We start from the raw sequence: 23,851 nt of genomic DNA on the forward strand, positions 1-23,851 counted from the left end.
ATTGTGCTTCACCATCCATGGAAATCCCAGAATCACTCGGGAGGTAGAAGGTGTTACATAAAACACAATCTCCTCCCTGTGATTCCCAGACACAACCAAGGTTACTGGCTGTGTCTGATGTGTAATTAACGGGAGTAGAGTGCCATCTAGTGCTCGTACCTTCAATGGTGAAGGCAGGGCCACCAGAGGAAGCCCTACTTCCCTGGCCCATCTGCTGTCCAGCAGATTCCCTTCTGACCACGTGTCTACCAGTGCTGGGGCGTGAAGGGTTAAATCCCCACTCAGGATTGTTACTGGGATTCGTGCTGATTTATGGGTTTTCCCTGTGTACATATTATGGCCCACCCTTAACCCAGTTCCTAAGGATGGGCGTTGGAGTTTGATCATTTGGGGCAGTCTTTTAACATGTGCTCACAAGAGCCACAGAAAAAACACTCCCCGCGGGCCAGCCTCCTTTGTCTGATATTTAATTTCAATTTGGCCCTACTCGTGTCCATAGCTTCGTCAGCAGGGGGAGCTGTTGCCACACGGAGCCCTCTGGCAGTGGAACGTGGGGAAGACGACACCCTTTCTGACCCGGAGGAGAGAGGGACGGCTTGTGCCCGACCACACCCCCCGGCCTGCTCCCGACGGTGTTCATTCAACCGGTTGTCTAAACGTATAACCAAACTGACAAGCCCATCGAAGTCTGGCGGTTCGTCCTTAGCCAGTAAATGCTCCTTCGGTACTGGAGAAAGTCCGTTTATGAAGGCGGCACGGAGCGCAACATTATTCCAGCCGGACCTCGCAGCCGTGATGCGGAAGTCGACTGCATAATCAGCTGCGCTTCGGCGCCCCTGTCTCATTGACAGCAGCACGCTCGAGGCGGTCTCGCCTCTGTTGGGATGATCAAACACCTGTTTGAATTCCTGTACAAACCCAGCGTATGACGTCAGGAGCCACGAATTCTGTTCCCAAAGTGCCGTAGCCCAAGCGCGTGCCTCACCTCGAAGCAAATTAATCACATAAGCCACCCGGCTGGCATCTGATGCGTACATAACTGGACGCTGTGAAAAAACGAGCGAACACTGCATTAAGAAGTCTGCGCACGTTTCGACACAGCCTCCGTACGGTTCTGGAGGGCTTATGTAAGCTTCAGGGGACGGTGGGGGGGTTTGTTGAACGGCCAGTGGAACGTCTATCTGTGGCCCAGAGCCAGCAGGAGGAGTCACTGCAGCAGCGCTCGAGTCGCGCGCTTCCACTCTGGCGGTGAGAGCCTCCACTCCCCGATTGAGGACTGCATTCTGCTCGGTTACCAGATTTAACTGAGCGGTGAAAGCGGTAAGGATTTGCTGCAGATCACTCACCACGCCTCCTGCTGACGCCTGCGCTCCTTGTTCTCCCATTGGCTGTTCAAGCTGTGGTTGACGCCCCTCGGGATCCATGATGAATGGCCGAGAAATCCTGTTCGGGTCGTAACACGGACCTGCAACAGGGGGCGCAAATGAACGGACAATGGATAAGACAAAGAGCAACAATTTAATGTTGTGAATCGCACAACTAAATACAGACACAGATAATGCCAATTGTACACAAGGTGACGTGCGGGCAGGCTCAAAGATAGGAGACCTCTGGCGATCGGAGAGCCGGGACCCACACAGCTTCCACCACCAACGGCCTGAAGAACACCGGAGCCGCCAAGTCCTGAGTCCCCAGGTGGTCACCGTCTTCGGTTGCAGACCCTGGTACTGCTGGCAGAAGATGACAAAACAGTTATGGTGAGTGTGTATCCACACACTCAGTAATCCTTTTTCTGCAGGTCTTCAAGGAGGGAAAACCTCCACCTCCGAAATAGGAACACTCTAGCAGCTCCTGTCAGTCACTTATCTGGATGGAGTGGGAGGCGAAGACGTCGCTGCTCCCACTACACGCCACTCCAGTTATCTCCGACTTCAGGAAAAAGGCTGCAGACAAAGATCAGGTTAAGACACAGTCTTACTCACAGCGGAGAAATTACCTTCAGCGGTAGCTGATTTCTCGGCGAGGAGGTGGAGTAATGATCCGGCTTTTGTGGAGCTGGTGGTGATTGGTGACAGCTGTCACTCTCTGTCTCGGCGCCCTCTCATGCTTGAAGCCCGCACTCCAAGCAGGGCGCCGACTGGTGGTGGTGGGCCAGCAGTACCTCCTCTTCAGCGGCCCACACAACACTTATACTCTAGTGCGACTTATGTATGGATTTTTTGTTTTCAAGAGGTATTTTTTAACAGGTGCAACTTATACTCTGGTGCGACTTGTGTGGTTTTTCCTCTTCAGGAGGTATTTTTTGACAGGTGCAACTTATACTCTGGTGCGACTTGTGTGGTTTTTCCTCTTCAAGAGGTATTTTTTGACAGGTGCATCTTATACTCTGGTGCGACTTATGTATGGATTTTTCCTCTTCAAGAGGTATTTTTTAACAGGTGCATCTTATACTCTAGTGCGACTTATGTATGGATTTTTCCTCTTCAGGAGGTATTTTTTAACAGGTGCATCTTATACTCTAGTGCGACTTATGTATGGATTTTCCTCTTCAGGAGGTATTTTTTGACAGGTGCATCTTATACTCTAGTGCGACTTATGTATGGATTTTCCTCTTCAGGAGGTATTTTTTGACAGGTGCATCTTATACTCTAGTGCGACTTATGTATGGATTTTTCCTTTTCAAGAGGTATTTTTTAACAGGTGCAACTTATGCTCTGGTGTGACTTATGTGTGGTTTTTCCTCTTCAGGAGGTATTTTTTGACAGGTGCATCTTATACTCTAGTGCGACTTATGTATGGATTTTTTGTTTTCAAGAGGTATTTTTTAACAGGTGCAGCTTATACTCTGGTGTGACTTATGTGTGTGTGTTTTTTTCCTCTTCTATGTCATACGAGGTCTGTCAATAAAGCAACGGTCCTTTTTATTTTTTTCAAAAACTATATGGATTTCATTCATATGTTTTTACGTCAGACATGCTTGAACCCTCGTGCGCATGCGTGAGTTTTTCCACGCCTGTCGGTGACGTCATTCGCCTGTGAGCACTCCTTGTGGGAGGAGTCGTCCAGCCCCTCGTCGGAATTCCTTTGTCTGAGAAGTTGCTGAGAGACTGGCGCTTTGTTTGATCAAAATTTTTTCTAAACCTGTGAGACACATGGAAGTGGACACGGTTCGAAAAATTAAGCTGGTTTTCAGTGAAAATTTTAACGGCTGATGAGAGATTTTGAGGTGATTCTGTCGCTTTAAGGACTTCCCACAGTGCGAGATGTCGTGCAGCGCTCTCAGCCGCCGTCGTCAGCCTGTTCAAGCTGAAAACCTCCACATTTCAGGCTCTATTGATCCAGGACATTGTGAGAGAACAGAGAAGTTTCAGAAGAAGTCGGTTTCAGCATTTTATCCGGATATTCCACTGTTAAAGGAGATTTTTTTTAATGAAAGACGTGCGGACAGGTCCGCGCGTCGGGACGCAGCCGACGCGGTGCGGCGGCATAGGAAAAACACCTCCGTGTTGATAACCATTTGTAAAATCCAGGCGGCTTTTGATGGCTTTCAGTGGAGTGAGTATATGAGAAATTGTTTAACAGCAGGACATGTTCCAACTTGTCCTTAAGGCTTCCAACAGAGGTGTTTTTCCTGTGGCGGAGCGCGGACCCGTCCGCACGTCTTTCATTAAAAAAATCTTTAACAGTGGAATATCCGGATAAAATGCTGAAACCGACTTCTTCTGAAACTTCTCTGTTCTCTCACGACGTCCTGGATCAATAGAGCCTGAAATGTGGAGGTTTTCAGCTTGAAACAGGCTGATGACGCCGCCTGAGAGCGCTGAGCGACGTCTCGCACTGTGGGAAGTCCTTAAAGCGACAGTATCACCTCAAAATCTCTCATCAGCCGTTAAACTTTTCACTGAAAACCAGCTTAATTTTTCGAACCGTGTCCACTTCGATGTGTCTCACAGGTTTAGAAAATTTTTTTGATCAAACAAAGCGCCAGTCTCTCAGCAACTTCTCAGACAAAGGAATTCCGACGAGGGGCTGGACGACTCCTCCCACAAGGAGTGCTCACAGGCGAATGACGTCACCGACAGGCGTGGAAAAACTCACGCATGTGCACGAGGGTTCAAGCATGTCTGACGTAAAAACATATGAATGAAATCCATATAGTTTTTGAAAAAAATAAAAAGGACCTATACTTTATTGACAGCCCTCGTATGTATGTATAAAACACATGCCTGTAATTTTCAGTTTTTCACAGCTTAGAGGACTGCGCTCAAAGACACACGCAGCTGCAATATGCACAGAAAAAAAAATCTTTTAAGAGATTTCAAAAAGTTTCACAGACATGCAAAGAAACAACAGATACAAAACCCTGAGGGCTCGGGGTGAAGGCGTTAGATGCAAAGCGTCAGATGCACCAATATGTGAGTGAAGCAGCGTGCGATAGCAGCCAGACTGATACGCACAACGTCAGCGAGAAATGAAGGATAGACAGACACACAGCAGAGGCACTCGCTGAGACTGACAGGCGCTCAGAGGTAGTGATGTACAAAGGAACATATGGCAGACGGGGTGACGGGTGACGTGTTGAGCACACCCTCCCTGACACTGACACTCACGATCGCTTAAACGCCTCCAAGATGTTGCCCTGCTGCTCGTCTTGTACAGCTGAAAGCAGACAGAAGGAGAGAGATTGGTGGGAGCTGGGCTCAGTTAATTCATTACGCAGCAGGTGTCAGTGGCAAAGAAATAATGGGCTGATGACCTCGCTAGGCCATTAAAGGATAGGACCTAATGTGCACAGCACTCACTGAGTTATTGGCTGACAAAGCCAGTTACATAGTAATGGTTGATCCGATGAATAGAAGATGACAATAATGTGATTAATCGTCGTCTCCAGACTTACCCTCCACAGAGACGTCGAATGCACAACTGTCGCATTTGTCTTTGGAGGTGACCTCACAGCGGTATCCACCTGCATCTCCATCCACGACTTTGATGATGCTCATCTCGTAGGTGTAGATCTGACGGGGGAGATTATGCAAAAAAAAAAAAAAAATAATACAATGAACTACAGTGCACAGGTATGCAGTACACGCCCACGTGGTACACGGACTACACGCAATCAAACATCATCAGGCAGAAAATACCTTTGATCAAAACGCTGATTATGCTGGATTTTCTTATGACATCTGAAATCAGAATTTGAACGGTGCCGCTCTGCAGGCCACAAATGATTTGTGTCCACACCAGATAATAAAAAGAGACTTTAGCGATTAGGCCAACATTCAGCTTTCATTATCTCGTGCAATATGCAAAGAACAAATGGAATCTAACATTTACAGGGTTTAGAAATACCTTCTAGCGCCTTAAGCAGTTTGATTCTGCACTGGCAGCATGCCCACGTGTCTACATAAGTAAGTAAGTAAGCTTTATTTACATAGCACTTTCCACAGACCAAGGTCACAAAGTGCTTCACACGATATAAATACAGAATAAAAAAACACATACAAATATAAAAACAGTAAAATAATTGAAACTAAAACACCAGCTTGAAAAAAAATCTTTAGTTGCTGTCTAAAAGCATCCACAGAAACCAGTGAGCGAAGGGAACAGGGACGCTCATTCCAGAGGCGAGGTGCCACAGCTTTAAAGGATCAGTCCCTTCGAGTTTTGAAACAAGTTTGGGGAACCATCAGCAGGTTCTGATTGGAAGACCTCAAACTCCTGCTGGAAACATAAGGCTGGATAAGGTCCTTAAGGTGTTCCGGTGACTGCCTATGTAGAGCTCTAAAGCTCAGCACGAGGATGTTGTAATTTATTTAAGCCAATGTAGAGACTTGAGGACAGGAGTAACATGCACGTGCAGGTAAATCCTACATCTGCCAGCTTTATTTTTTCTTGCTTCTTCTTTCTGAAGACGCTTCAAGGTTTATTTGTATTGTTCTGATTAAGCATATGGATAGACGTCCTACCCAGTCCCTAGGGCCCGTAGGTGCTGGTTCTTATCTCTATACTTTACCCTGATGCATGCACATGGGAATGTACAACTCCCCCTGGCTGGGACACCACTCCACTGCAGGTTGCTTCCCCACGCAAAGGTCATTGATAGCTGGATGGACTGGAACAATACAGGTGAAGTGTCTTGTCCAAGGACACGAGCAGGCAGCATGACCCAGGTCTACACATTGGTGATCCAACCTCTGTGCTTCCAAATATGTCTGTCTTCTCATTGGCTGAGCTCCCAGAGACATGAATCTAACTGCCAAGGTTTCATCTAGATGCAGTTACAAATGACCAGTTTGGCCATTTGCTCAAACAAGGTGGCTAATGACTTATTAATGTGACTATAACAAGATTCTCTTAAGGCACAGACAACAAAAGTGCAAAGAGAGGCCAAGAATCAGAGCTGTGAACTCACCGATGATCCCAAATTATGTTCTTCTTCACAAGTTCAGAATCTTTACTACTTGATTGTTTGGACATTTGGTGAACACGACCACTGGACTTCTCTCTGTCTCTGCATGTTTGACTGTTCTTTGTTGTACTTTGTTTTACTTGGTGTTCTGTTATTGGTAGTACAGCCAAAACAGATGGTGACCCCTTTGAGTCTGGTCTGCTTGATGTTTCTTCCTATACAGCACCTGTTGAAGTTTTACTGTACTACAGTACTGGTACCAGTATGGGTTGGGTAATGTTAGAGCTTACATTTGTGGTTTGGCATTAAATAAATAAACTGAACTGAATTTGAATTAACATGTGACTGTATATTAAATCAAGAATCCAGGTCTTTTCACACATCATACTGACTCTGGTGGTTGTCCCTGCATCCACATAAGCCTAACTAGAATATGATTAATTAAGTAATAACTCATGTGCACAGATGTAGCTATCATGGAACCACATCTCAGTACCACATGCATTCTTCTCACAGTCATCCACAATAACATCTTTACCACACGTGAGCACCAGACTGTGTTGGGGCGGGCGGGTGGCTCAACATCACGTATTCTATGAATCATCATCTCCACCGACGACGTCGGGCAGAGGTTATGTTTTCAGCCCTGTTTATTTGTTTGTCTGTTTGTGAACAACCTTTAACCTACAATTGTTCATATATCATTATGAATTTTTTTTACAAAGGATTCATGTCCTGATAGGCAAGAACGGATTCAATTTTCAAGGTCAAAAGTCAAAGTCAGGAAAAATCTTAGAAAATTGGAAACATCCCTATTATTTAACAATGAACAAATTATCAAAAATTCATAACACCATCAAAAAATATTTGAGAGTGTTACGTAGGATGGTATCCATTATCGACTGACAAAGGTTGATCCAGATCTGATTCAGATTACAGATTTTATGGCAATTTAAATTTAACATTGAAAACCCCATTTAATCTATATTTTACATTATATCTTAATCAAACGTACCCCGATCACTCTCATATTTCAATGTGAGGTGAAGACTGGTGCTCACTATCACTTGACAAAGTTTGATCCAGATCTGATCCAGATTGTGGATTTCGTGGACATTTGAATTTAATATTGAAAAGCCCTTTTGGTGTACAGTTTGCATTATATCTCAATCAAAAGTGCCTCAATCACACTCATTTGTGACAATGAGGTGCAAATCGAGGCTCTCAATGAACAGACTAACTTTGAACTGCATCTGATCTGTACTGTGAATTTAGCGGATATTTGATTTGGCAATGAAAGAAACCCACAGAGAGTTCATACCATGCGACACGCAACTTCAACCACAGCACCTGCTCCTATTTTCCATCATCCATATGATAAATATGTTGTCTTATTTTCCAAAAATAAAACATTGTGCTTACTGCTTTTCTGAAATCTGAATGAATATATTTTACATCAAACATTTTGGTTCTATTGACCGTGCATTTTGGTTCTATTGACCGTGCATTTTGGTTCTATTGACCGTGCATTTTGGTTCTACTGACCGTGCATTTTGGTTCTATTGACCGTGCATTTTGGTTCTACTGACCGTGCATTTTGGTTCTATTGACCGTGCATTTTGGTTCTACTGACCGTGCATTTTGGTTCTATTGACCGTGCATTTTGGTTCTATTGACCGTGCATTTTGGTTCTACTGACCGTGCATTTTGGTTCTATTGACCGTGCATTTTGGTTCTATTGACCGTGCATTTTGGTTCTACTGACCGTGCATTTTGGTTCTATTGACCGTGCATTTTGGTTCTATTGACCGTGCATTTTGGTTCTACTGACCGTGCATTTTGGTTCTATTGACCGTGCATTTTGGTTCTACTGACCGTGCATTTTGGTTCTATTGACCGTGCATTTTGGTTCTAATTACTGTGCATTTTGGTTCTATACATTTTGCTACTCAAATACTTTTCCATGAAAATGCTTCCCTGATATGAGGAAGCTAAATCCAGTAGCCACAGTGTTCAAGGGGCATATTTAGCAGCCATAGAAGCACTATCAGATGAAGAATTGGACAACTTCCTATTGCAATATTTTGTTCGATTGAGGAAAACTCCAACATCAACTGCTGAAAACACCTGAATTTAAGTACGTTATCAAATTACATGGATGTATTTGGGTGTCATATTTTACTAATCATAAATGTGGCTGAGTGCAACGGGAAGAATATTTGCACAAGTTGAAAGATGGCGCGTACCATTCAGTAAAATGCAGCCTCGATGCCTTTGCATCAGCATTAAATAAATAGCGCTTATCAGTACCTTGGTGTTCCTGTCATAAGATTCTTTGAACTGCAGATGCTTTCCGGCTTTGCTGCCGAGGTCGAGCCACTTTCCCTTCAGCCACTTCATCTTTGGCTTTCTTGTCAGGCTGGAGGAATCCACTTTAGCCACAAACGTGATGTTCTTGCCTGCCAGTACAGTGCAAACACAACAATTATACATATTTTAATTTTGGAAATCATTCGGGATTTTATCACAGATAATTTCACCAGACCTTTAGTTGCTGTGGCACTTTCAGGCTTCAAAACAAACAGACCAGTCAGCTCAGAAAACTGAGGACCTTCACCTGGTACTTGCTCTGTGAACAGTTTGGAAGGGATGACAGTGGATAAATTACACTGGACGATGCGACACATGAAGACAGATACTGTGAGCAGAAAACAAACGCTGTGAACAACAGGAGACAAAAAGATCAGGCAAACCCCCAAATCAACAGTTAATGTTAATGTTGGGGTTCATTGAGTGAGCACATGTTGTTTTTAGGTCCTGATTTACTAAGATCCCAGGTAACGATGACTAAACGAGGCATTCCAAATTTGCATGTTGGGTTGGGGAACATGTTGCAGGTTAATCAATCAATCAAGTTTATTTCTAGAGCCCTTTACAACACTCAAAGTGACCAAAGTGCTTTACAACAAAATGTAAAAACAAAACATGGTAAAAACAAATATCCAACAGTAAAACCATTACAAAAACAATTAAATAAAATGTGCATAAAAACATTTAATAGCATAAAATAAAGCGCCATCGTGCTACTGAGTGTTAAAAGTCAGCCTGAACAAATACGTCTTGAGCCTGGACTTAAAAAGCTCTAAGTCAGAGATGATTCTCATTTCAGGGAGCAATTTATTCCAAAGTTTGGGCCCAGCAACAGAGAAGGCCCGATCACCCAGCGTTTAGACCTGGACCTGGGCACTTCCAGTAAAAGCTGATTTACAGACCTCAAAGACCTGTTTGAGACACAAGGATGCAAAAGCTCAGTCAAATAAGGAGGGGCCAGGACATTAAGGGCTTTAAAGACAAACATCAAAATTTTAAAATCAACTCTAAAAGAGACTGGAAGCCAGTGCAAATTAAAAAGAACTGGGGTGATGTGTTGACGTCTTGATATGTTTGTTAAAAATCGGGCTGCAGTGTTTTGCACCAGCTGGAGAGGACTCAGAGATGTCTGAGGAAGCCAACATAAAGGGCATTACAATAGTCAATTCTAGAGCTGATAAAAGTGTGGATAGTTTTTTTCAAGGTCAGTGTGGTTTAAAAATGGTTTAACCTTAGATAAAAGACGCAACTGATAAAAACTTGTTCTTACCATGCTGTCAATTTGTTTGTCAAATCTAAAAGAATTGTCAAATACCACCCCAAGATTTCTTACTACAACCCCTGGCAAAAATGATGGAATCACCGGCCTCGGAGGATGTTCATTCAGTTGTTTAATTTTGTAGAAAAAAAGCAGATCACAGACATGACACAAAACTAAAGTCATTTCAAATGGCAACTTTCTGGCTTTAAGAAACACTATAAGAAATCAAGAAAAAAAAGATTGTGGCAGTCAGTAACAGTTACTTTTTTAGACCAAGCAGAGGGAAAAAAAAATATGGAATCACTCAATTCTGAGGAAAAAACTATTGAATCACCCTGTAAATTTTCATCCCCAAAACTAACACCTGCATCAAATCAGATCTGCTCGTTAGTCTGCATCTCAAAAGGAGTGATCACACCTTGGAGAGCTGTTGCACCAAGTGGACTGACATGAATCATGGCTCCAACACGAGAGATATCAATTGAAACAAAGGAGAGGATTATCAAACTCTTAAAAGAGGGTAAATCATCACGCAATATTGCAAAAGATGTTGGTTGTTCACAGTCAGCTGTGTCTAAACTCTGGACCAAATACAAACAACATGGGAAGGTTGTTAAAGGCAAACATACTGGTAGACCAAGGAAGACATCAAAGCGTCAAGACAGAAAACTTAAAGCAATATGTCTCAAAAATCGAAAAATGTACAACAAAACAAATGAAGAACGAATGGGAGGAAACTGGAGTCAACGTCTGTGACCGAACTGTAAGAAACCGCCTAAAGGAAATGGGATTTACATACAGAAAAACTAAACGAAAGACATCATTAACACCTAAACAGAATAAAACTGTTGTGTGGGCCGCCAGAAGAGGAGGTACTGCTGGCCCACCACCAGAGGGCGCCCTGCCTGAAGTGCGGGCTTCAGGCACGAGAGGGTGCTGCCACCACGGACACAGCCGGGGTGACAGCTGTCACTCATTATCTCTTGACAGCTGTCACCCATCTACACGTCATCATCCCACTCCATAAAGACCGGACGTCATCTCCACCTCGTTGCCGAGATATCGTCTACCTTAGGAGGTAACTTTCTCTGCCGGCATTGATTGATTCCAAGTGCTATTGTGTTGCAGCCAGAGGACCGGCGTGGGTCGCGACTGTTTCGTCCTACTTCCCGTCAGATAAGTGGTTTAAACAGACACTGCACGAGTGTGTGTTAGAGGTGGAGGTGGAATTCCCACCGTTGTTGTTACGGGGTGTTCACACACCCACATCTGATTGTCTCTGCTCCTCGCCAGCAGTACCAGATCCGACACGCGGAGACAGTAGCCACCTGGGGTGTTCGGGATTTGGCGGCTCCAGTATTCTCCGGGTTCGGCGGCGGAGGAAATCGTGTGGTTCCGGTTCTTCTCAGGACAGACATCTTCTATCCTCGAGCCTGCCCACACGTCACCTTTGCTAATTGACTATTGTACTTATTCTGTAATCTGCTGTGTTTGGTTGTGCTTTTCACAACAGTAAAGTGTTCATATTTGACTCTTTCATTGTCCGTTCATTTACGCCCCCTGTTGTGGGTCCGTGTCACGACACTTTCACAACAAAAACAAGGTTACAATGGGCTAGGGAAAAGCAATCGTGGACTGTGGATGACTGGATGAAAGTCATATTCAGTGATGAATCTCGAATCCGCATTGGGCAAGGTGATGATGCTGGAACTTTTGTTTGGTGCCGTTCCAATGAGATTTATAAAGATGACTGCCTGAAGAGAACATGTAAATTTCCACAGTCATTGATGATATGGGCTGCATGTCAGGTAAAGGCACTGGGGAGATGGCTGTCATTACATCATCAATAAATGCACAAGTTTACGTTGATATTTTGGACAATTGAAAGGATGTTTGGGGATGATGAAATCATTTTTCAAGATGATAATGCATCTTGCCATAGAGCAAAAACTGCAAAAACATTCCTTGCAAAAAGACACATAGGGTCAATGTCAACGAGCAGATCTGATTTGATGCAGGTGTTAATTTGGAGGATGAAAATTTACAGGGTGATTCCATAATTTTTCCCTCAGAATTGAGTGATTCCATATTTTTTTTCCTCTGCTTGGTCTAAAAAAGTAACCGTTACTGACTGCCACAATTTTTTTTCCTGATTTCTTATAGTGTTTCTTAAAGCCAGAAAGTTGCCATTTGAAATGACTTTAGTTTTGTGTCATGTCTGTGATCTGCTTTTTTTCTACAAAATTAAACAACTGAATGAACATCCTCCGAGGCCGGTGATTCCATAATTTTTGCCAGGGGATGTATAGGTTTCAAAGATGCAGACAACAAACCAGAACCTAGAAGAGCAGGGTCACCAAACAAAATGTAATCAGTTTTGTCCTCGTTCAAATGAAGAAAATTTTGCTGTAGCCACAGCTTTATATCAGCCATGCAGTCTGACAAACGTCTGATAGCGTCATTTGTATTTGAAGACACTGGCAGATAAATCTGCAGGTCATCTGCATAGCAGGGAAAAGACATGTTATGTCTCTCCATAATGGAGCCCAGTGGTAACATATAGAGACAAAACAAAATGGGGCCCAAAATGGAACCCTGGGGTACTCCACAAGACAAGGTTGCAGCAGAGGAGGACAAGTCACCTATCATGACAGAAAATGTTCTGTTCATTAGATAGGAACTAAACCACTTTAATGCTGTGCCACAAATGCCCACATGGTGCTTTAAATGAGACAAGAGAATCCTGTGATCAACATTATCAAATGCTGCTGTCAAGTCAAGAAACACTAAAAGAACTGGACATTTAGCATCAAGCAACAGAGCCACATCGTTGTGGACTTTGAGGAGTGCAGATTATGTGCTGTGCCTTGTTCTGAACCCTGACTGAAATTTTTCAAGAATAAAATTACTATCTAAGAACACTTGTAACTGTTTAAAAACAACTTCTTCAATAATTTTTGAAATAAAAGACAAATTTTAAAGGTCTAAAAATTAGCTAGAACAGAAGTGTCAAGGCATGGTTTTTTTTAAGCAATGGTCTCACCACAGCATGTTTGAAAGCGTCAGGAAAACATCCTGAACTTAAAGACATCAATCAATCAATCAATCAATTTTATTTATATAGCGCCAAATCACAACAAACAGTTGCCCCAAGGCGCCTTATATTGTAACGCAAGGCCATACAATAATTACGTAAAAACCCCAACGGTCAAAACGACCCCCTGTGAGCAAGCACTTGGCTACAGTGGGAAGGAAAAACTCCCTTTTAACAGGAAGAAACCTCCAGCAGAACCAGGCTCAGGGAGGGGCAGTCTTCTGCTGGGACTGGTTGGGGCTGAGGGAGAGAACCAGGAAAAAGACATGCTGTGGAGGGGAGCAGAGATCGATCACTAATGATTAAATGCAGAGTGGTGCATACAGAGCAAAAAGAGAAAGAAACAGTGCATCATGGGAACCCCCCAGCAGTCTACGTCTATAGCAGCATAACTAAGGGATGGTTCAGGGTCACCTGATCCAGCCCTAACTATAAGCTTTAACAAAAATCAATCAATCAATCAATTTTTTATATAGCACCAAATCACAACAAACAGTTGCCACAAGGCGCTTTATATTGTAAGGCAAGGCCATACAATAATTATGTAAAACCCCAACGGTCAAAACGACACCCTGTGAGCAAGCACTTGGCTACGGTGGGAAGGAAAAACTCCCTTTTAACAGGAAGAAACCTCCAGCAGAACCAGGCTCAGGGAGGGGCAGTCTTCTGCTGGGACTGGTTGGGGCTGAGGGAGAGAACCAGGAAAAGACATGCTGTGGAGGGGAGCAGAGATCGATCACTAATGATTAAATGCAGAGTGGTGCATACAGAGCAAAAAGAGAAAGAAACAGTGCATCATGGGAACCCCCCAGCAGTCTACGTCTATAGCAGCATAACTAAGGGATGGTTCAGGGTCACCTGATCCAGCCCTAACTATAAGCTTTAGCAAAAAGGAAAGTTTTAAGCCTAATCTTAAAGTAGAGAGGGTGTCTGTCTCCCTGATCTGAATTGGGAGCTGGTTCCACAGGAGAGGAGCCTGAAAGCTGAAGGCTCTGCCTCCCATTCTACTCTTACAAACCCTAGGAACTACAAGTAAGCCTGCAGTCTGAGAGCGAAGCGCTCTATTGGGGTGATATGGTACTATGAGGTCCCTAAGATAAGATGGGACCTGATTATTCAAAACCTTATAAGTAAGAAGAAGAATTTTAAATTCTATTCTAGAATTAACAGGAAGCCAATGAAGAGAGGCCAATATGGGTGAGATATGCTCTCTCCTTCTAGTCCCCGTCAGTACTCTAGCTGCAGCATTTTGAATTAACTGAAGGCTTTTCAGGGAACTTTTAGGACAACCTGATAATAATGAATTACAATAGTCCAGCCTAGAGGAAATAAATGCATGAATTAGTTTTTCAGCATCACTCTGAGACAAGACCTTTCTAATTTTAGAGATATTGCGGTAATGCAAAAAAGCAGTCCTACATATTTTTTTAATATGCGCATTGAATGACATGTCCTGATCAAAAATGACTCCAAGATTTCTCACAGTATTACTAGAGGTCAGGGTAATGCCATCCAGAGTAAGGATCTGGTTAGACACCATGTTTCTAAGATTTGTGGGGCCAAGTACAATAACTTCAGTTTTATCTGAGTTTAAAAGCAGGAATTAGAGGTCATCCATGTCTTTATGTCTGTAAGACAATCCTGCAGTTTAGCTAATTGGTGTGTGTCCTCTGGCTTCATGGATAGATAAAGCTGGGTATCATCTGCGTAACAATGAAAATTTAAGCAATACCGTCTAATAATACTAACTAAGGGAAGCATGTATAAAGTGAATAAAATTGGTCCTAGCACAGAACCTTGTGGAACTCCATAATTAACCTTAGTCTGTGAAGAAGATTCCCCATTTACATGAACAAATTGTAATCTATTAGACAAATATGATTCAAACCACCGCAGCGCAGTGCCTTTAAAACCTATGGCATGCTCTAATCTCTGTAATAAAATTTTATGGTCAACAGTATCAAAAGCAGCACCGATGTCTAACAGAACAAGCACAGAGATGAGTCCACTGTCCGAAGCCATAAGAAGATCATTTGTAACCTTCACTAATGCTGTTTCTGTACTATGATGAATTCTAAAACCTGACCGAAACTCTTCAAATAGACCATTCCTCTGCAGATGATCAGTTAGCTGTTTTACAACTACCCTTTCAAGAATTTTTGAGAGAAAAGGAAGGTTGGAGATTGGCCTATAATTAGCTAAGATAGCTGGGTCAAGTGATGGCTTTTTAAGTAATGGTTTAATTACTGCCACCTTAAAAGCCTGTGGTACATAGCCAACTAATAAAGATAGATTGATCATATTTAAGATCGAAGCATTAAATAATGGTAGGGCTTCCTTGAGCAGCCTGGTAGGAATGGGGTCTAATAGACCTGTTGATGGTTTGGATGAAGTAACTAATGAAAATAACTCAGACAGAACAATCGGGGAGAAAGAGTCTAACCAAATACCAGCATCACTGAAAGCAGCCAAAGATAACGATACGTCTTTGGGATGGTTATGAGTCATTTTTTCTCCAATAGTTAAAATTTTATTAGCAAAGAAAGTCATGAAGTCATTACTAGTTAAAGGAATACTCGGCTCAATAGAGCTCTGACTCTTCGTCAGCCTGGCTACAGTGCTGAAAAGAAACCTGGGGTTGTTCTTATTTTCTTCAATTAGTGATGAGTAGTAAGATGTCCTAGCTTTACGGAGGGCTTTTTATAGAGCAACAGACTCTTTTTCCAGGCTAAGTGAAGATCTTCTAAATTAGTGAGATGCCATTTCCTCTCCAACTTACGGGTTATCTGCTTTAAGCTACGAGTTTGTGAGTTATACCACGGAGTCAGGCACTTCTGATTTAAAGCTCTCTTTTTCAGAGGAGCTACAGCATCCAAAGTTGTCTTCAATGAGGATGTAAAACTATTGACGAGATACTCTATTTCACTTACAGAGTTTAGGTAGCTACTCTGCACTGTGTTGGTATATGGCATTAGAGAACATAAAGAAGGAATCATATCCTTAAACCTAGTTACAGAGCTTTCTGAAAGACTTCTAGTGTAATGAAACTTATTCCCCACTGCTGAGTAGTCCATCAGAGTAAATGTAAATGTTATCAAGAAATGATCAGACAGAAGGGAGTTTTCAGGGAATACTGTTAAGTCTTCAATTTCCATACCATAAGTCAGAACAAGATCTAAGATATGATTAAACGGTTTGGAGGATTTAAGAAAACTGGCCAGATTTCTAGAAATGAGAGCTGCTCCATCCAAAGTGGGATGGATGCCGTCTCTCCTAACAAGACCAGGTTTTCCCCAGAAGCTTTGACAATTATCTATGAAGCCCACCTCATTTTTTGGACACCACTCAGACAGCCAGCAATTCAAGGAGAACATGCGGCTAAACATGTCACTCCCGATTGGGGAGAGGGCCCAGAGAAAACTATAGAGTCCCACATTGTTTTGCAAAGTTACACACCGATTCAATGTTAATTTTAGTGACCTCCGATTGGCGTAACCGGGTGTCATTACTGCCGACGTGAATTACAATCTTACCAAATTTACGCTTAGCCTCAGCCAGCAGTTTCAAATTCCTTCAATGTCGCCTGCTCTGGCCCCCGGAAGACAATTGACTATGGTTGCTGGTGTCGCTAACTTCACATTTCTCAAAACAGAGTCGCCAATAACCAGAGTTTGATCCTCGGCGGGTGTGTCGCCGAGTGGGAAAAATGGTTAGAAATGTGAACGGGTTGGCGGTGTACACGGGGCTTCTGTTTAGGACTACGCTTCCTCCTCACAGTCACCCAGTCAGCCTGCTTTCCCGGCTTGCTCGGGATCTGCCAGAGGGGAACTAACGGTGGCCTAAGCTACCTTGGACCGCACCGACTACAGGGGCCTGGCTAGGCTGTAGAATTTTTCCATGGTGCGGAGCCGAAGTCTCCAATTCGCCCAGCCTGGCCTCCAAAGCTACGAATAAGCTACACTTATACAAGTACCATTACTGCTAAAGGAGGCCGAGAGGAAATAACTAAACATATCACACCCAGAACAGAAAAGTGCGGGAGAGACATGAGAAGCCGCCATGCTAAACCGGCTAAGAGCTAGTAGCTCGCGCTAAGCTAGGGGATTCCTAAAAACACACGAAGTGAATAATGTGTAATAATTAGAGGTGATTCAGCAGAAGGAGTGCTTTAGTTAAGGCACGTGAAGATTACACTGTGAAACAAATCGTTATTTAGTTATCTAGATCAATCTAACTGCGCAGATTAAACAGCTAACAGATACAGAAAAACACCGCTGTGCTCCGGAACAGGAAGTGATACAATACCGCAGTGAGAGCCAACCACCAGTAGAGGCAAGCCGACATGTTCATTAAAATCAAGAGGGACGGGCCAACAGTGGTGAACAGTTCTTTCAGTAATTTAGCAGGAAGAAAATCTAAAGGGCAGTTAGTGACCCTCAGTGAGGGATGTCAAAGTGATGGGATCAAAATGATCAAACACTGCAGAGTGCGCTGTAGTAACAGACTCCTCCAGATTGATACTGCAGCTTCTCAGTGCTCTCACTGACATCACCTTATCCATGAAAAAATGTAAGAAGTCCTCACAGGTAGAAACAGTGGCATTTTCAAAATGAGGGGTGCGGGGGTTCACAACCAAATTAATTGTGTTGAACAACACGTGAGGGCTATGTCCATTTGTGGAAATAATGTCAGACAGATACTGGGACTTAGCTTCCTTCACTGCCCTCTGATACCGAGCAAGATTGTCCTTAAGAATCTCCAATGACACATGTAGTCTGTCCTTCTTCCAGTGTGTCAGGACTGGACGAGGGCAGGACACAAATGCAGGCTCGACAAAAGGAAATATACTTAAAGGGTGGTTTATTCAGGCTAGGGATCGTTAACAGCAAGGCAGTCCACGGAGCAAAAGTACTTGACAAGGATTAAGCAAAAGACGTGGTCCAAAGAACAAGCAAGGTCAAAACACGAGCAAACAGGTATGTCAGAGCAGAGGCAAAAAACAGGATCCAGAACACAAACCAGAGTCCAAAAACAAGGCTAGGCAAAACAAGAACGACACAAGAGGCTGGTAAGTGAGTGAATCAACGAACGAGCGGGGAAGAAGTGAACAGACGCAGGTTAAATAGGGACAGGTGTTAATCAGGAAATGAGGTGCACGTGGAGGAGGAAAGGCCTGGAAAGGGGGGCGTGGTCAGGTGACAGCTAAGAGGCCAATGATGCAGAAGGGCGGTGACAAATGGGCAAGAATGAAGATGAAGGGGCGTGGCTGACTGAGAGGACAAAGTGCAGGTGCGGAACTGAGAGTGCAGTGATCCGGAAAAGACTGTGGAAACAATGAGAGACTGGACAGAGCAGGAGCAAGAGAAAGGTGATAGATTACAACATGACATAAGAGATAGTACAAAGAAAACCACCCTAACTTGAACAAACTGAAAAGCATACAGGAACGTGATAAGTGAATCATGGGAATAATACAATAAACCTACTAAGAACAGACCAGAAGAACTACAAGAAAACAAAACTGAAAACCAAACCAGAAATACCCAAATACTTAACAGAAGAGAGAACAGTAACATAAGCAAACAAACACTAAATGCTGAAAACATAAAAACAGACTGTGGATAAACTAGAATGGAACTAAACATAGCTGTAAAGTACAAAGAAAGAAAGTGACAAAGCAATATGAGACATTGAATAAAACGTGAAGAAGAGGCAATAACAAAACAAGACTAAACATAACTGAGGTGAAAAGTAACAAAGGAAGAAAGTGACTAAGCAAAATCAGAACATGGAAAAAAAAAACCACATGAAGAAAAAGGTAATTAACAAAACGAGGCTGATGCCAAAGGAAGAACTAAATGAAGAAGGGACATATGGGCTGAAGCCTGGAAACGGCGGACATGACAGTACCCCGCCCCAAGCGGGTGCCCCCGGGCACCCCCCGGAACCCGACACCGGGAGGGCGGCAGGGGAACAGGGACAGAGGGCAGAACGAGAGGAGGGCGCACAAGAGGGCCGAAAAAAAAACAAACCCCAGGATGTCTGACAACAGACCCCAGCAAACAGGCAGAGGAAACGAGGAATAACAGTACCCGGGCAGGTGGTCGAGGGACCCAAAACTGGGCATAGCCAGGGCAGGAAAGAGGCCCCCAGGCGGGCGACAATACGGCTCAACAAAGGGCCTGGGCACGCGATACACACCCGGGTCGTGAGTTACCACGAGGTCAGGGGAGTGGACCCGTGGAGAAACGGGCGTGGAGACAGCAGGAACTCGGCCTTGGGACAAACCGGCCCCTAGCGTGGTTCCCAAAGAACAATCGGGGCCAGGTTTAGGACGAATAGCACCAAAACAGTGGTGTACAGAAAACAACCTCCTCAGGAGGAGTCCCACCATGCGTAGAAGCCACTGGGCAAAAGGGAGCAGAGCTAAGCCACACGCAAAACAGAGGGCATTCACATTCCAGGTACGGTAACACAAGACACTTAGGCGCATACACACTACCTTACAACAATGACAAAAACAAGACAGAAAAGAGCCCTCATACAGAAAATAAAAGTTCTTGAACAAAACCCCAAAAAAGCAAAAAATTCCCCATAAACGAGGCAAAAGTGCAGACAGAAAACAAACAAAACCAGACCCAACACAAGTACCAAACCAGAAAATCCCTGCATTAGCTCAGGGTGCCGAATGTCCTGCACGAGAAGGTACATCAAGACTGTGGATAATTGGCATGGCCAGAAGTACTTGGAGGCGTGAGAGAGAAGTTTAAACAGGCGTGAGATGGAAAATGTTTTCATGAACCCACAACCGCCCCCTGGGGAGACCCCTAAGAACAAATATTTACCCAACAGCCAGGTCATGACGTTCTGAAACTGTGAGTTAAGGTCAGACATGGTCCACCCCAGGAGTAGGCGTGGGGCTTTGAACCAACAAAGCACAGAGGAAAACAACGTGAGTACAAAATAGACCCGCAACAAATACAGTTTCAGCAAAAATGTCACTAACCCTCTCAGGTTGTGTCCTTGATCGTCATCTTCTGTGCCGGCAGTGAAGCTGGAGCAGGATGAGGAGGTGCAGGAGGGGAAGGTCCCCGACGGCATGCGTGTGAACGACGCACCGTCTGGCCTTGAGACTGGTTGTGGTGCGGCGTGCGCTGGAACAGGTGCTGGCGCGGTGCGCGCAAAGTCCAATGCAGCCGTGGCATGGAGTCCTGGAGCAGTCGCTGGTGCCGCAGGTGCGAGATTGCTCCAGTCGCCGGCCCATTGCGCATGGAGACCGGGCTGGCTGGAAGCGTCGCAGGTGCCGCTGGCGTGGAGACTGGAGCAGCCGCTGGTGCAGCTGGCGTGGAGTCTGGAGCAAACCGCTGGAGTGATGCGCACAGAGACTGGTTCGGCGGGAGGGTGCCGCAGGTGCGGAGATTGCTCCAGTCCGCTGGTGCAGTGCGCATGGAGACCGGGCCGGCTGGGAAGCGTCGCTGGTTGCCGCTGGCATGGAGACTGGAGCAGCTGCAGGTGCGAAGCGCATGGTCTTCGGTGGCACAGGCGCGCAGGGCTGTCGAGGAGCTGGAACAGGAGGAAGGCGAGAACAGCCGTTGTTGTGGCCCGGAGACGTTGGGAAGTCGGGCATGAGGAGGCCGGCGAGCGTGTGGAAGCCATGTGAGTCGTTCGTGGTGCGGACTTAGGTGGTGCTCGTGAAGGGCTTGCATGGTGTTGAGCGTGGTCGTGGTCCCGGTGTCTTCGGTTTGCAGGTGCAGCCGGTTCTTTTCCTGATGCACACCAGGCTGCGTCTGATATCGTTATGTGCCGTGGTGCGGTCGAACAGGCTGCGGTGATGTCTGATTCAAACATGAACTCAATCGGATCTTCGATACATGGCGGAAGAAGGCCCTGCTTAAACTGAGCCTTTATGTTCTCAAGGTCAGGAAAAGAGCGAACCACGTCAGGCTCAGCTTGTAACAGCTGATCAAGGTCCGACAGAACGCTACGTCGGTTCTGTGGACTCAGATTGTCATGGTATTCAAAAAACAAGTCCTGTACCTTGAACAATACGTTTACCGAGTCCTGTACCACGAACTGTTCTGACTCCGACGAATTGTCTTCGTCATCGTCATCACAATCGCTCCATTCAGCGACGTCATCGACAGGCAGGGGCTGTGAACACGGGTGGGTCTCTGGATGTTTTATCCAGTCAGGAAGTGTAGTGCCAGAAAAAATCGTGTCCAGGTCTTGCAGATCAGGGAAGCGTTCATAAAGCCATTCATTGTCTTCCACGATTTCCCATGCCTGCTCAAGATAATCAAATTTCTCTTTTGGAGAGAAACAGTCACGAAAACAAATAAAAAAAAATTGAAGGTCATCAAAAATCCTCTTGATTGTATCAGGTCTTGATCCTGGCGACCGGTGGTTTATCAGGCTAGGGATCGTTAACAGCAAGGCAGTCCACGGAGCAAAAGTACTTGACAAGGATTAAGCAAAAGACTTGGTCCAAAGAACAAGCAAGGTCAAAACACGAGCAAACAGGTATGTCATAGCAGAGCAAAAAACAGGATCCAGAACACAAAACATAGTCCAAAACAAGGCTAGGCAAAACAAGAAACGACACAAGAGGCTGATAAGTGAGTGAATCAACGAACGAGCGGGGAAGAAGTGAACAGACGCAGGTTAAATAGGGACAGGGTGTTAATCAGGAAATGAGGTGCACGGGAGGAGGAAAGGCCTGGAAAGGGGGGCGTGGTCAGGTGACAGCTAAGAGGCCAATGATGCAGAAGGGCGGTGACAAATGGGCAAGAGAATGACAGATGAAGGGGCGTGGCTGACTGAGAGGACAAAGTGCAGGTGCGGAACTGAGAGTGCAGTGATCCGGAAAAGACTGTGGAAACAATGAGAGACTGACAAGCAGGAGCAAGAGAAAGGTGATCAGATACAAACATGACAATAAGAGATAGTACAAATACAAGAACGTGATAAGTGAATCATGGGAAATAATACAATAAACCTACTAGAACAGACAAAAGAACTACAAGAAAACAAACTGAAAACCAAAACCAGAAATACCCAAATACTTAACAGAAGAGAGAACAGTAACATAAGCAAACAAACACTAAATGCTGAAACATAAAAACAGACTGTGGGTAAACTAGAATGGAACTAAAACATAGCTGTAAAGTAACAAAGAAAGAAAGTGACAAAGCAATATGAGAACATTGAATAAACGTGAAGAAAGAGGCAATAACAAACAAGCCTAAAACATAACTGAGGTGAAAAGTAACAAAGGAAGAAAGTGACTAAGCAAAAATCAGAACATGGAAAAAAAACCCCACATGAAGAAAAAAGGTAATTAACAAAACGAGGCTGATGGCCAAAGGAACAGAACTAATGAAGAAGGACATATGGGCTGAAGCCTGGAAACGGCCGGGACATGACACAGTGATGTTTCTGCCTGTCTGCAGTGCTGCCTGATTGCATGAGTAGTGTCATTTAGTCAGGGGTCAGCCCTTGGTTTAGAAGACCTGCACCTAAAAGGAGCGATTTTGTCAAGGATCCCAGACAGGTGGTATGGAAAGATGATAAAAGGCTATCTGGGCCTTGAGGGAGAGACTCTTCATAATAGGTAGGAATCTCCATATTCACAAAAGCAGTTGCAAATTCCCCAGCAGTTGAAGAGTAATAATCCCGCGCGATAAGGTGGGGCGGGAGCTTACTGACAGGTGGAGGACCAAGAACGTCAAAAAGAATAGGGAAATGATCTGAAATGGGAGTGTCTGATATTTCTGTTAAGAGATAAAAGCACAAACACCATCAGTGACAACATGATGTAGACAGCAGTATGTAAAAGAGGATTCTGCACATATTCATGACCTTAAGTCGAAATTAATTACTAATCACAGTCACAGACGCCTATAGTTCTTCTGGGTTGTCTGGGGTCTTGGGGCTTTCCTCACTCTTCTATACAGTCACTCAGTTTTTTGACAAATGTCTTCTCCAGACAGATTTACCATGCAGTACCATTTTTTACCCGAGGCCAACATGTGGCCATCGGATATTGGGAAGGACCTGGCGTCCGTCCATCTGTCCGTCCGTCTGTTGCAGTAATATTACTGGAACATATGCGTACACAGACGGTATTCAAATTCACAGGGAACATTCTTGGGGCGCAGACCTTGGACAACTTCGAAGATGGCTAATCCTGATGTATTTTAAGAGGTTTTAAAGGTCACATTCTGATCCGTTTCGTGCTTGAGTGACGCAGTGAGCCGCACTGTGACGTCAGTTGCTGGTTTCTTCAAAACCGCTTTGTTTGTGTGTTATATACATGTTTCTCATATATTATGAGCGAAGCAAGCTCACTCAATGGTAGATGAAGCCACAAACCGGAAGTGGCACAAAAAATCGTTTGATGATATATACATAGATAGTGAAGAGCTTCGCTCATTAATGTCAGTGACATCGAACATATTATGTAAAAACCTGTGAGAAGTAAGCACTTCTAAAACTGAAAACGCTGTCTTTGGAACCTATTAACACCTCTGAACCTATTTCTAAGACATTTTACAGAGGTTAGCATGGTGACGTCACTTCCTAGTTTAGCGACTTGCTAACTGCTTAGGTTTCTGGTATATTATGTAAAAACAGTGAGAAATAAACACTTCTAAACTGTAACCTCATAACACTTGTGGTGTCATTTACAAGACTTTTTGTGGACATTAGCTTGCACGCT

General features: G+C 44.3%; 1 protein-coding gene across 3 annotated transcripts in view; it reads right to left on the reverse strand.

The window, feature by feature from the left end:
* The window catches only part of mybpc2a (myosin binding protein Ca), a 182,255-nt gene that overhangs the window by 99,248 nt on the left and 59,156 nt on the right, over positions 1-23,851 (reverse strand). For 2 of the 3 annotated variants that reach the window (XM_034190181.1, XM_034190180.1), the window contains 4 exons: positions 8,955-9,038; positions 8,720-8,868; positions 4,898-5,015; positions 4,611-4,659 (listed from right to left, as the gene is read on the reverse strand). In XM_034190181.1, the coding sequence (XP_034046072.1) occupies positions 4,611-4,659; positions 4,898-5,015; positions 8,720-8,868; positions 8,955-9,038 (400 nt within the window). Of the gene's footprint in view, positions 1-4,610; positions 4,660-4,897; positions 5,016-8,719; positions 8,869-8,954; positions 9,039-20,140; positions 20,289-23,851 lie in introns of those variants that run through there. The other variant, XM_034190182.1, reaches the window with a different exon arrangement.

Source organism: Thalassophryne amazonica, chromosome 16, assembly GCF_902500255.1.
Source record: "Thalassophryne amazonica chromosome 16, fThaAma1.1, whole genome shotgun sequence".
Lineage (NCBI taxonomy): Eukaryota > Metazoa > Chordata > Actinopteri > Batrachoidiformes > Batrachoididae > Thalassophryne > Thalassophryne amazonica.